At 39.0% G+C, this 15,111-nt stretch overlaps 1 protein-coding gene across 1 annotated transcript in view; it reads right to left on the reverse strand.

Annotated features, from left to right (window-relative positions):
• LOC132816792 (protein transport protein Sec24B-like) overlaps positions 1 to 15,111 on the reverse strand; it is a 129,937-nt gene that overhangs the window by 90,133 nt on the left and 24,693 nt on the right. Inside the window, exons 2-3 of the mRNA XM_060826746.1 lie at positions 13,873 to 14,592; positions 9,629 to 9,799 (exon numbers count right to left, since the gene is read on the reverse strand). Of these exons, the coding sequence (XP_060682729.1) occupies positions 9,629 to 9,799; positions 13,873 to 14,569 (868 nt within the window). The 5' untranslated portion in view covers positions 14,570 to 14,592. The remainder of the gene's footprint in view (positions 1 to 9,628; positions 9,800 to 13,872; positions 14,593 to 15,111) is intronic.

Genomic DNA, 15,111 nt, shown 5'->3' on the forward strand with positions numbered 1-15,111 from the left:
CTTCTGTTTTCATTACATAGCACTCATTTGGTCAGAGTCATAGATTATACAGCATGGAAACAGACCCTTTGGTCTAACTCGTCCATGCCGACCAAATATCCTAACCTAATGTAGGCCCATTTGCCAGCACTTGGCCCATATCTTTCTAAACCATTTCTATTCATATCTTCACCCCGGTGTCTAATAAATGCTGTAACTGTACCAGCCTACACCACTTCCTCTGGCAGCTCATTCCATACATGCACCATCCTCTGCGTGAAAGTTTCCCCTTAGGTCCCTTTTATATCATTCCCCTTTTACTTTAAACCTATACCCTCTATCTGAACTCCCCTACCATAGGGAAAAGACCTAGTCTATTTATCCTATCCATGCCCCTCATGATTTTATAAAGCTCTTTTGAAGGTCACCTTTCAGCCTCTGACGTTCAAGGGAAAAACAGCCGCAGCTTATTCAGTCTCTCTCTATAGCTCAAATTCTCTAACTCCGACAACATCCTTATAAATCGTTTTTGAACTCTTTCAAGTTTCACAACATCCTTCCAATAGGAAGAGACCAGAATTGCACGCAATATTTCAAAAGTGGCCTAACCAACATCCTGTAAAGCTGCAACATGACCTCCCCATCCTATTAACCTGTAACTCTACTTTCAAGGAACTATGAACCTGCACTCCAAGGTGTCTTTGTTCAGCAACACTCCCTAGGACTTTACCTTTAAGTGTATAAGTACTGCTAAGATTTGCTTTTCGAAAATGCAACATATCATATTTATCTAAATTAAACTCCATCTGCCACTCCTCAGCCCATTGGCCCACTTGATGAAGATCCCATTGTAATCCAAGGTAACCTTCTTCACTGTCCAATTTTGGTGTCATCTGTAAACTTACTAACTATAATTCCTCTGTTCACATTCAAATCATTTTATATAAATGACGAAAAGCAGTGGACCCAGTACTGATCCTTGCAGCACACTACTGGTCACAGGCCTCCAGTGTGAAAAGCAACCCTCCACCACCATTGTCTGTCTTTGACCTTCAAGCCAGTTTTGTATCCAAATGGCTGGTTCTCCCTGTATTGCGTGAGATCTAACTTTGCTAACCAGTCACCCATGAGGAACCTTGTCAAACACCTTAATGAACAGTTTCTGCCTTTGCTGTTGGAGTTCATGTATTTCTAGACATCCTTGGTGGATCGAGGAGAAACTGAAATTCACAGCTGACTTTGGAGGAACCTGTGTAGGAGAGCTCACAGCACAGGAACAGTCAAGAGCATAGTTTTTAACAGGTAACCTTGTTGTAAATCTACTGCAGTAAGTGGATTCTTCCTTGATTATGTTTTATTCAGATCTATCTCTTGATTAAATTTTAAAAATATAAACCATGAGTACTAAGTTAGCCTGCAGCACTTTTCGGGATCTGTAGATTGTGAAGGGGAAAAGATGGCCTTAAGTAGAGTGATATGCTCTTCCAGTCAGACGTGGGAGTTTAGGAAGAGTTTACATGTTACTGATGATTATGTCAGCAGGAATTGTCTTTGGTTGCGAATCCTATCATATCGCATGGATTGGTTGGAGCGACAGTTAAGAGGCAATGAGGAATTTACAAAAGCAAATTTACAAAAGGGTGTGATGGATGACAATTATGGAAAGGCAAGGGTAATTGGTTAACAAGGTGGAAAAGTATGCATTATGTAGAGCCATTTAACAATATTGGAAGCATTCAGTATGTAAGGTCAGTTTAATAAGGTGAAAAGTATTCACTATGTGAAGCCAGTTAAGGTTAAGATTCATTGTGTAACACCAGATGGCTTAATCTTTGCTACTGACACTCGCTGATTGCAACGGTCAGCCAATCAATATGTAGGTTACCTCATCAGGATTCTCCTCCCTGTAAAATAACTATATAATTCATTAATAAACTGCTCTTCCTGAGAAAACTGAGAACTCATGTCTCTGTGCACATGGACAATCATTCTCCCTCCCTCCAGGGCCCAGAATAAAGTTGACACTAAATAAAGATAAAGATAAAACTATACTGTGTCTCTGAGCATTTTGCTTTGACTGAGGGGGTAAACGGGACGACAAAGGCCGGACTTGTATACTACCACCATGCTAATTATGTTGCCTTTCTGCCACCACAGAATGAGAAGATTTTAATCTTCAGTGTGACCAGTAAGGCAGATGGTGACACTTGGTGGCTGGGCATGAGATTAGAATGGACAATGCAGCGGTGGAAGTGATCACATCGGAGGAACAAGCTCTGCTCAGCTGGGGCTTTTGACTAACAACAGAATCAGTGAACAGCAGCAGCAAATTACAGGTGATACACTGAACGACCTTGAAAATGCAGTTCACAAAACTGCAGAAAGATTGGAGAGGTCCACCTCAATGTTGTGCTTCTCCATGGACTGCAGACTCCAATCAAATGAGCCCACACAAAGCTTAAACATTGTTCTGAATGTGGCAACTTGTCTGCCTTGCTAAATAGGTTGTCAGACATCCAACTCTGTCCTTACAAAGCTGCCTTGACAGTTAATAAGGTATGAGGAAGCACACTGAAGTATGGCTGGACCAGGAGAAAGCACATTGAAAAATGTAATGGAATTGGGGATTCTATCAAAACTGCTTTCACATTTCAGCCACAGTACTTCTGAGTCAGTGGCACACGTACAGTCTTATCTCCAGATGACTGAAACTGCTGCTACACAGGTAGTACAACAGGAGCAGTATTTAGCAGGGTACTTGCAAGTTCCAAAAATGCAGAGGTTTTTGCAAAGGGTATTACAGCAATCATAAGACAGACATAGGAGCAGCCTGCCTTTGCCTCTACTGAAGTCACACAGGCTACACCACCAAGTGTAGAAAAATTAAAAGTCAGGTTCTGTGGTTGCACCTAAGTAACTGCTACACTACTGTTTAGATTGTTTGTTACTTATTCAGATCGCATTTATGGCATTTTCCACACATTACTGTCTTGTTCATTCTTTGTTAGTTCATTACAAGTGATAGTCAAGGTTGTTTGATGAATAATGTGAGGACATTAGTTCATGGGAAACAATCAGAAGGATGTTGAAGGGGTAGTTCAAAACCTTTCTGTATCGGAAGTAGTGTGGAGTAGTAGGGGATAGGAGTGATTTTTACATCATCCAGTTGCAATGTTGCAAACTATTTGAATCCTTCCGGTGGCTCAGTGGTTAGCACTGCTGCCTCACAGCACCAGGGACCCGGGTTCAATTCCCGCCTCGGGCAACTGTCTGTGTGGAGTTTGCACATTCTCCCAGTGTCTGCTTGGGTTTCCTCCGGTTCCTTCCTACAGTCCAAATCTGTGCAGGTTAGGTGAATTGGCTGTGCTAAATCGCCCGTAGTGTTAGGTGGATTAGTCAGGGATAAATATAGGGGAAGGTGGATTTTTCTTTGGAGGGTCGGTGTGGACTTGTTGGGCCGAGGGGCCTGTTTCCACACTATAGGTAATCTAATCTAATCTAACCTAACATGACATCATAAGCAGTTTAACTGTTGGGCAGTAAACAATAAACTACGTGGCTGCTGGTGCCCTCTCAGCTTTGCAACAGGCTGCCGCTGGCTGGCTTCGTCCTCAGAGATGCAACCCAAGGCATCACAAAAAACACATATGTTGATGTGATAGCAAAAAACTCCTCTTAGCAAAATTACAATGGACAAACTCTTGACACAAGCAGGTAAGATGGCAGAAGAGAACATTTAGTACTTTTTGACATTTCTGTCTGAGATTACTTCAGTCCCTCAATGAACACAGTACCTTCAATCTACTGAGAGTCAAGGAACTCATGAAAGCAGTGGACAGAAACAATGCATTAATAACCCTCAGACCTAACAACTGAGAACAGAAATTGACAACCCACCACTCCTGAAGGCCATACAGCATTTATTTTAAAGCACACAAACAGTTTAACTCTGTGAAAAACCATGTTTATCATATCCTTGAATTTTAAAAGGGAAAGTTGTCTTCCACTGCTCTGAATACAAAAAATGAGAAATTGATATTTATCTTTCCTAGAGAAGAGGATGAAGTCAATCTCTCAGTGAAGGAAAGGGCACTGGTGGTAATTTCATCAATTTTTATCGATCTAGTTAACAAAACTCAAAGTAGAAAGTCATCCAGATGGACTGGGATATATCTTACAGTTTGAGCAAAGGGTCTCATACAACGTTCCAATTCAATGGTATGTGAGGATGGTGTCAAGATATTCAGCCAACTAAAATTTCATGATTCAAGGAGATCAGTGAAGTGTATACTTGTAAATTAAAAAATCGAAACAACTTGCACCCCTGCAGAAAAACAAAATCACTATACACTGTGTTTTAAAGGGTGGAGGTGAATTGTCAAGACCAAATAGGAGGAACTCATTGGCTAGGATGGGATAGCAGCAACGGACTAAGCAAGGAGTAGGAAGAGCAATAAAAAATACACATTCATGAAAGCAAACAGGGAAGTGATAAGGCAAGGTGATGCAAACCAAAAAAACGATTTTGCTTGAGGAGGTTCTGAGTGGCCACAGACAGCAAAACATGGAGAACGATGAAGGAGCAAAAAATGGGTGTTAAGGAAGCAAAGAGCATACAAGGATAGAAGAGATTAGTAAGATAAAGTTAGCTGAGATTTGAAGGTCAGCAAATAATTTAAGAAGTCAATGTGATAGAGGTCGAGCTAGCTGAATGCCACAGCAATGGAGGGAACAGTTTGAGTATGGGGAGGCAGACCATCGCATTTAAAATGAATTATGGAAGGTGGCGTCAGAAAAGCTATGACCAAAGTGGAGTCATAATGAGATATAATGAAACAAGAAAATTCTAGGAAAGTAGCCCTTTGTAAAAATCATAATCAGAAAACAAAAATGTAATTACATTTACTGATTCTAGTAATTAAGGTTGAGAATATCCTTAAGCACAGCTGTAATGCGCCTGTGATTCTGCAGTACCAAGCCACAGTCACATTATTTACACTGATGACAAAAAAAATTAAATACCAATGCCAGGCCAGTTAACTAGGACACATTGTAAGCTGTACAGTTGAAACTCCTACTTCTAAATAAAAACCAAAATTTTTCTTCAAACTTAAAAGAAAATAATCAGCTCATAACATACTATTGAAAATTAATACCTACATTTAACCTCTAAAACAGCCAAAGCTAAAAGCAAAGACAATCAAAGATTTTTGCTACTGTTCATTGATCTACCTGAAACACACACAATGTTTTGATTTTAGCAACACTGCAGCATAGACCTTGTTAACTGATATGGTGGTTTTATCTGAATGGTCAGATTGGGGGAGAAGTGTGGAGGAGGAGAAGAAAGAGACAAACTATTAATTATGAAATTTTATAAGCACAATCTTCAATAACACTCACTCAACAAAAAGTTGCATGTATCTGACATTCTAATTGTGGGGTGCCAAGGGACTTCTTCTTCAGCCCATTCCAGAAAATTGACAAAATCTCGTGGCAATTCAACAATTTCTTGCAATTACCATGTATACAGAATACAATGAATAGAAATGTTAAACATGCAGAGAAAACACTTATAACAATCACATTCAATTTAAAACTCCAATCCAAGGATAAAATGATTCTGAATGTGCATTTTCTGAGGCAGAACATCAACACAGAATTTAACTTTGTTTTTATGACTTCAAAAACAGACTACTGCTGAATATTACAAATAAACTGTTAAGACACTCAATAACCAACATTTGATTCTACTGTCACATGCAAAAAAACTTTTGCATTTAATAATGTTATATATGAAATTTAGCTGTGAAATACATTACCAAATGAATACTAGTAAAAGCTTGAGAAGACTGGCCTCATTTGTTAAGATACACTGATAGCTAAAATCAAAAGAACTCAGATGAAATCCCCAGAGGCTGTGTACAAGAAACATCAAGAGATAGCTAACCACTATTCCCCAGTGGGGATTGCTCTCTTCATTAACCCTCCCCAATATACTTCATAACTATTTCCAATGCAGCATTTGATTTGTTCTCTTTTTTTTTGAGCTAGTAATTTTTAAGATATAAATACTGACAATCAGTCCCTAAAAAGCACATAGCTTCAAAAGAGGTTCCCTCTCAGAAGCTCCAAAAAGAGGATGCAAGCTCAAGTTGCTTATTAATTATATTTTCCCAAAGATTAAGAACATTATGGAAATTCTCAACAGAAATGTAGGCACAACCTACAGTTCAGAATAAAAATCTAAGCGATAATGGATTTAGGAGTTCGTGGTTAAAGATCTGGCTAGTTAATCAAAATGTAAAACAGATACAGTATTAACGTAATAAGTGATACTGCTGAGCAATCCACAACAGGCAAATGCATTGGTTTTCCATCAGTTCAAAACAGAAAAGCACCACTTTAGGACTTAAACGTCAAATAATACTGTATACAAATCAGTATAGCCTCATTCACATGATATAGTTCTACTCTATTTCATCGATGAATTACACACAATACAGGCACTCCCAATAAATGATTGCAACTCAACGTTTTTGCTTTCTCTAAATGAAACAAAATCTTTCCAGATCCCCACAGTGCAAGTGGTAAAACACGGAACTACATGATTTTGTTTTTACAAGACAACAAATGCTGACTGCAAATCATTTCTCCAGGTGGCCCCCATCTCTACTTTCTTCCCACAGTGCACACCTACCTCGCCATCGCTCACACCTGCTTCCTGGTTTAATCTAAAAACATGAATTATTAAACCATCACCTTGGTGTGTTGGAAAATTATTCCATGTCCCCTCCCACTTTGCTTTCCCCTGACGTGTTTGAAGAGCAATGGGCCAACTCAATACAAAATAAAAAATATTGCTCTTAAAAACAAAGAAAACAAATGTACAGTCTCGAAAGAAAAAAAAATTTACTAACCTGTCAGTGCAACAGGAAGGAATGATAGATGCAGAGGACAAAATATTTAAAGAAAATTAAATATCAATCATCCTCTGTCCAATTCAGATAGCCTGGATTTGGAGTGTGTCAAACTATTTGCTTGTGCTCTAATAATAAAATGCTCCCCTTTCACAAAAAGGTTAGTAAAATAAATTGAGAAAGGAAATTGCAAACAAGGTGAAAAGTTGAAGTCATAGATATACAGCATGGAAACAGACCCCTCGGTCCAACTCATCCATGTTGACCAGATAGCCCAACCCAATCTAGTCCCACCTGCCAGCACCCGGCCCATATCCCTCCAATCCCTTCCTATTCATATACCCATCCAACTGCCTCTTAAACCGAGCTGGGAGTTTGTGTTGCAAACATTTTGTCCCCTTTCTAGGTGACATCCTCAGTGCATGGGATTTTTTTTTGCACACCACAAAAATCCCATGCAAGGACTGCACAAAACACTACATAGGACAAACAGGAAGACAGCTAACGACCCGCATCCATGAACACCAACTAGCCACGAAACGACACGACCAGCTATACCTCAGTAGCCACACACGCAGATGACAAGCAACATGAATTCGACTGGGACAACACTACTATTATAGGGCAAGTCAAACAGAGAACAGCCAGGGAATTCCTAGAGGCATAGCACTCATCCACAGATTCTATCAACAAACACATCGACATAGACCTGATATACCAGCCACTGCAGCGGACAGCAAGAACTGACAACCGGAAGGGGCAGAGACAAGCCACTATAAATGCCGGAGGAAACATCACAGAAGCGCTTCACAGGAGGCTCCCAAGCACTGAGGATGTCACCTAGAAAGGGGACGAAACGTTTGCAACACAAACTCCCAGCTCGGCGGACAGAACCACAACAACGAGCACCTGAGCTACAAATCTTCTCCCAAACTTTGCCTCTTAAACGTTGCAAAGTAATAACTTATTCTGTAATTTATATTTTTTTAAAGTTCAAACACAGCAAAAAAAATTCTAATTTTAAAAAAAGTTAAATGTTAGAACAATTAATCGCTTATATACTACTTGCTGAATCAATACTGTGAAGTAATCCTTAATTAAATGGCAAGGACTACATTAAACAGAAAGCAGTAACTGTTCTAACAGGCCCCTACTGAATCCTTGAATAGGCAAGTGTCAATTAAAAGTTGGACAGCACTTGTGGTGCAGTGATAGTGTCTCTACCACTGGGCCAAAAGGTCCAGGTTCAATTCCCACCTGCTTTGGATATGTTCCACAAAATGTCCAAACAGACTGACAAAAAAAATCTAAACTAAAAGTTGAACTAAGAATAATAAAAATTAAAAAAGTAGTTAGAGAGATCTACCCGAAGGTTTCAGAATAGAGAAGCAGTGTATTGAGCATTAATTTCTTCTAGCTATCAACCATTCATTCCTATTTCACTACTACCTAAAAACTATTCGAATATATCCTGAGTTGTATCTAATGGGATGAGCAATAAATGCTGACCCAGTAAGCAATGCTCACATCCAATGAATGAATAAAAAAACATTTAATCTTGCAGAGGTTAAAAGATGAGCTCCTAAAAACTCCATGGCTAACACTCAGCCAACAGGGCCGCAAACCTGAATACTGAAAGCAGGAGTTTGCAATTTCACTCAGCAGAACCAGGATCAGAGTTTACTAGGGTTGCATCAGCCCATTGTGGGTGTTTTCAATGAACGTGCACTCTGAAAGCCAGGTAAGTGGGATTTGGGTTCACTGGAGTCCGTCATAGAGGAAGGAGTTCACAAAATATATCTACTACCACAGGGCTGGAGGTGAACAAAACTATTTTGTGAAACTGACTTTCTCATAATGTACTGTTGAATTGAAGGAGTAGGACAAAGGGTACTGCTGTACATGCTGTCTGGAAAATGTTCTGAGGCACACTGTGGAGACATGATCAGAAAAACAAAAATCGAAATGGTCTTGGTTAAATAATTGAGTTTTAAAAAGGGGCTCAATTAGGTGAATTCAATAAATTGGACTTAGACAACTAAACTCAAAGTACAAAGTTAAAAATCACACAACACCAGGTTATAGTCCAACAGGTTTAATTGGAAGCACACTAGCTTTCGGAGCGACGCTCTTTCATCAGGTGATTTTGGAGGGCTCAATCGTAACACAGAATTTATAGCAAAAATTTGCAGAGTGATGTAACTGAAATTGGAGTTGAAGTGGTGAAGGTCAGGACCATACCAGCTGAAAAATTGAATAGGTTTTATAGCCAACAAGAGTAATGAAGATGGAGGCAAAAAGGTGCTTTAACAGATTAACAACTGCAGATGCATCCTGATGAATAGAAAAGTTGCATTTCACTGGCGCACTCCTGGTTAAACAACAGGACACTGCAAACAATTTTCAGCAAGATCAAAACTTTTGTTCTTGAACGGAAAGAAAGAAAAGGTAGAATTGTTAAATTTAGTATATGAAAGAGTTAGCCAAATAAGTAAAATATGTAAAGTAGCAGACAAAATAGGAAATAATGAAAAGAGAGAAAGAATAAAATGCTGAGAGCAAAGTCAAATCAGGAATAAAAATAGAAAAACAATTTGCTTAGGATTACGTTCAAAGTATATATGCCAAACAGCTTATTAGCAACAAATAACATAAATTGATCTTTAATGTGTTTATGGGGTGGGAGTAGAAGAGAAGAAAGGTAAATAGGATAATGCAGCAGTATTTACCGTCTTGTGCTTCTGAAGCAGGTGCTGGTGATGCAGAGGATGATACTGGTGGATCAACTGAGGAAGGTAGTCTCCTTGCAAGAGGTGCTCCAATGACTGGAAGTGTTGCTACTTTCGCTCTGTCAGGTAGATAACTTTGGTTGATATGATGGGGTATTGAAAGGGGTGGACCTAAATGCAGAACAGAGTTTGACTGCAAACAATTGAGAGAGAGTATCCAGTTGAGACATAGTAATAAATCAAACACAATACTGTGAAAAAAAAACCAAAATTGTAGCAGGCCACAGATCAAATGATAGCTGTGATTTCCAATATGCCACAACTGCTTGTCTCCCTACATTATGGGCTCTAGTAAATCGTGTGGGTTAGGCTAATTTAAATATTAATGGTGGACTCCCAGGTGGGCTCAAAGTGGTTGGGGACAGGGAGCAGAAGGAAATCGTTCCAACCTTACTGAAGCAAAGTTTTAATTTTTCTTGGCACAGCATGAAATGTTTTAATTAAAATACCATTTAAGACAGTCACATTTAGCAGTACAATGAATTGCATTCAATTACTGTGAAGAATGAATATATCTAAGACAGAAAAAAAAGACACACCGCATAAGCAGATGGTCCGTCAAATCTGTTCCATAGTTTTGTTGCATTTAAAGATCAGAAAATCTTTAAACTGCTGCAACCCAGCAACGAGCGGCCATATCACCTTCCATGAGCAAGAAAAGCTTGGAAACTATACCAATTCAAAAGGGAAGAGAGGAAATTTAGGGAATTTTGAAGGTGACAAAAATGAGGGCTGGAATCTCACAGGCAGCATGCGGAATTTCATATAACATCCCACATAAATTCCCTGAGCTGAACCTCGGCTGGGAAACTGCCAACTTCTTTCTGCATTGCCAGAGTAGACATCCAGTAACTGCACAATAACTTGTTTCAGAGGTTCCAGTCTTTTTTTTACATCGAACCCAGTTCTCTGCTTAAATAACTGATGCACGTCTTCTGGTTCTCCTCAACCAAATGTAATACAAACTGTCTAACTACACAGACATGTCAAGTCCCTTCATTACTTTAAGAAGGCTCAGTTAATGCCCTGAGACAAATAATGCTTTAAAAGGTTAATTGCTGAAATTACATAAGCAATACTAGACTTCTTCAAATGTCTTTCATACATTGTTCTCAAATAGATCCTAATGTTCAACTTGTGTTGTGAAATTAAAAAGTTAAAATTATTTCAATTTATCTGATGATTTCTCCTCTTGTGCCTACCCATGGTTCTCATACTTCCTAGTGATGGACAATATAGGGACAGGCCATAAGAAAGCAAAGAATGGAAGCCGTCAGGGAGCAATAGCATTTGTCACTTGATAATTTAAGAATATAAAAATAGACTCAGTGGGCTATTTGGCCCTGAAAGCCTATAGCACTATTCAAAGCAACAATAGCTAATCTGATTGCGACCTTAACTCCACTTTCCCGACTACCTTCCATTACCCTGGACTCTCATGTAGTCCAAAAATGTACCTCAGCCATGAATATATACAATGACACTGCTGTGTGTGGAAGTAAACTCCAAAGGTTAACAATGCTGAGTGAACAAATACCTCCTCACCTCAGTTATGCAGTTTGTTACAGTCACAAACAATTTCTAATGAATTTATCAAATCCCTTTCACAAAACCAGCTTAACTCTCATTGATTGTATTTTGACTTTTTACATGTCTTGCTACTACTGTCTTAACCATGAAATCCTTCATGCTCCCATTGATGCCTTATAAGTGGCCTACAGCTTCCTGCTTTCTATCTCCCTTGATGTAGATGGGCATCACTGCTAGCCAGATTGCCAAGCTCAAAATGCATCCAGTTGCATGGCTGAGGCAAAGGGACTAAAAATGTCAAAGACCAACCTTTCATTTCTCACTTAAATGTTTTGCCTTTATCTTTAAACAATAACTCTGTCAAGCATACAATGCAAAAAAAAAGCTAATTATGACGAATATGCAACAGAAAAAAATCAAACATAAATAAAAACGTAAAATAAAAATGTAAAATATGAGAAAATGAAGTGCCAAAAGCAAAGGCCTTGCGGCTGTTAAAGTCATCAAAATTTGTTATTTAAGAAGTTACAAATAGTTAATTTGGCAGATCGCACATGCTAAGCATAGTAATTGTACTTAATTAGCATGTTAAACAAGATAGCAGTAATGACCTTTGCCTCAGCTCTACAATTAGGGAAAAGGAAATGAACCAGGGTTTCTGTCCGGAATTTCTATCTATTCCACTTATTCTACAGTTTTAGGCAGATATGCAACATCTAATAGCCAACCAAAACTCCCCTTTCCGTTATGGTCTTATTTGCAACTTTCTGTTGTGGAGTAATACACAATGCGAGCTCACAGTTTTAGGAGAAAGGGTAGCAAATTTAAGAGAGAGGAGGAGAAATTACTTGCCTCAAAAAGGTGTACTGCTGCAATTTATTACCTCAGAGTGCAGTGGACAGCACAACATTGAGCAAATTTAAGGAAGTGTTAGATAGATTTTTAAATTAGCAATAGTTGATGAATTGTGGTAAGGGGAAAGTGGAGTTGATGCCAACATGACATCAGTCATGATCATAATGAATGGCAAAACAAACTCAAGTTGTCTACTCCTGCTTGCAGTTCTCATAAGGTTCTCCTTTCATGTTTTTTTATAAATATATTTATTAGCAAATTCTTTTTAAACTTTACAAACATATAAAATTATTGAAAAATACAAATCAAACAAATATCAGTATAATCAAAAAGAAAAAACACAAATTACAATACAACTACTGTCTACAAACTATTAACCTACCCTATAATACAAAACAAACCCTACACTGTGTAAAGCAACACCAAAACAAAAGAAAGAAAAGCAAAAAAAAACAAAAAAAACCTCAAAATACAGAACAGCTATGCTCGGCGCAAACCTCCCAAACAAAGGAACGGGAGCATTGTATATATACCCATATTAGCTCAGGAGACCCCCTCCAGGGCCCAGGGCTTGACAAATCTAACCATCCTGGTTAAACTCCTTTCATTTTACCTCCTCTTTAATTTGGTTTAAGTAGTTTCCTACTTCATTGTCAATAAGAAAAGAATATGGATAAAAGGCATTGTATAACAATTTAACAAAGGAATATTGTATATAAAAACAATTTATTCATTTTAAATAAAATTTAATACAAAGTGCATTGTAACAAGATCTTATAATGTATTTTTGATTTTTTTGGTAAAACAACTTAGTTCAAAGCTACTGATTTATTATAGAACCTTTTATAGAATCCCCTTAGTATGGAAACAGGCTATTCCACCCAACAACTCCACATCAACTCTCTGAAGAGCATCTCATCCTGACCCATCCCCCAACTCTATCCTTGTAATCCTGCATTTCTCATGGTTAATGCAGCATCCAACGAGCAGCGAAGTCGACGTTTCGGGCAAAAGCCCTTCATCAGTCGTTGGATGCTGCCTGAACTGCTGTGCTCTTCCAGCACCACTGATCCAGAATCTGGTTTCCAGCATCTGCATCACTGTCTTCATCTCATGGTTAATGCATCTAACCTACACATCCCTGAACACTATGGGTAATTTAGCATGTCCAATCCACCCAACCTGCACATCTTTCAATTGTGGACAGAAACCGAAGCAACCAGCAGAAAAGCACGCAGACATGGACAGAACATGCAAACCCCACACAGACAGTCTCCCGAGACTGGAATTGAACCCAAATCCCTGGAACTGTGAGGAATCAGTGTTAACCACTGAACCACCATGCCAATTTAACAGAACTCCAGAAATTATTGGAAACAAAAGACATTCAAAATGTCATAAAGATACATGTAACATTTTTTAAAATGCTCTAAATCTTAAGGTAGGAAAATTGGCCAAGCTAAATTGCCTATAGTGTTCAGGGATGTGCAGGCCAGGTACATTAGTCAGGAGAAATGTAGAATAATAGGGGAATGGGTCTGGTCGGAATACTCTTCAGAGGGTTGATGTGGACCTGTTGGGCCAAATGGCCTGTTTCCACATTGTAGGGATTCTATGATTCTATGAACCTGAAATACTTAAATAACTAAAGAATATCTGTAAATTTTAGTATCTACTCGATAGATTTGTCAATACAGGGTAAATTACACAGGGCTGTCGATCAAACTCAAACAAACATCCACTATGTATTTTATTTCATATTCACTGCCTTGGGAAAAAAAAATGAAAATACCCCCTACCTGCACTGGTCTGGCTATTTGGAGAGGAAGCAGCAACAAGCGGATTGGTAACAGGCCCTGCTGATGTTGTCATCGAAGCTCTGGATAAGGGTTGCCATGACGCAGCAGCATCGCCAGCCGGATAAGGCTGAAAAGATGCTTGAATGGGTCTCTGCCCAGTTTCAGGCAATGGTTTCACATGACCGGGTAAAACACCAACTAAAGGCTGTCTGGTAGCAGGATGAAGAGTCTGTGAGGTTAAATGAGCATTGTACTGGGTACTGAAAACAGGCATTGTATGATAAGAGAAGCCAGGATAAGAAGAATTGGGAGGAATACCCTGAGTAGTATTTTGAGAAGGTACATTGTAAGGAACTTGACCAGGATAGTGTCCAAGATTTGGAACATAACCAACTTGTGGAGGAGTGCTTACAAATGCAGGGTCGAACTGAGGGCTGGCAGTGATCAAATTAGGACCCAAGGGAAGTGCAGTGTGCATCTGACCAGGTCCTTGAGGAGTACCCAAGGATGTAGGACATAAAGAAGGTCTGACAACGTTGTGGACAGGTGCCTGGTAGTTATTCTGGTAATAAGTAAAGTTGTATAGTCCAGCCGTGGGGGCAAGTGGTGCTTTACTTGGCACTTGCTGATGACATTCTGGAGCAGTACTGCTGTTCTGCAGAGGTGCTCCATGTCCAGTCGAGAGAGGCTGCTGCATAGACAACAAATTCGGTGTAGAGCCTGAAAAGAAAAAGGAAATGTCACTAAAGCAAATGTTCATGAAATAATAATTAAGTTACAAATTCTAATTTGTGAGAAATCATATCTTTGTAAATGTTTCAAAAAGGTGTATTTGTATTTTTGCTATGGAAAGTCTTTTCTTCCTAAGTTTACAGCTCCCAAATGTTAACTATGTACCATTGCATTCCAAAAATAATTTGCTGCTGAGCCAGCTATTGCTTGTGGCACAGGGATAACCCTCTTGCCTTTGAATCAAAAAGTTTTGAGTTCAAATCCAAGAGACTTGGGCACATGATCTATCTCAGCTGACATGCCAGTGCAATACTGAATCAGCACTGAACTGGTGGAGATGTCATGCTTTGGATGAGATGTTAGATCAAGGCTACACATGCACCCTCTGGTGTTTATAAAACTCCCATGATACTATTCAAGGAGAAGTAGGGATTCTCCATATTGCCTTGAGCAATATTTATCCCTCAAACACCATCACCGAAATCAAATAATTTGCCTCTTCATTAT

Source organism: Hemiscyllium ocellatum, chromosome 1 (assembly GCF_020745735.1).
Source record: "Hemiscyllium ocellatum isolate sHemOce1 chromosome 1, sHemOce1.pat.X.cur, whole genome shotgun sequence".
Lineage (NCBI taxonomy): Eukaryota > Metazoa > Chordata > Chondrichthyes > Orectolobiformes > Hemiscylliidae > Hemiscyllium > Hemiscyllium ocellatum.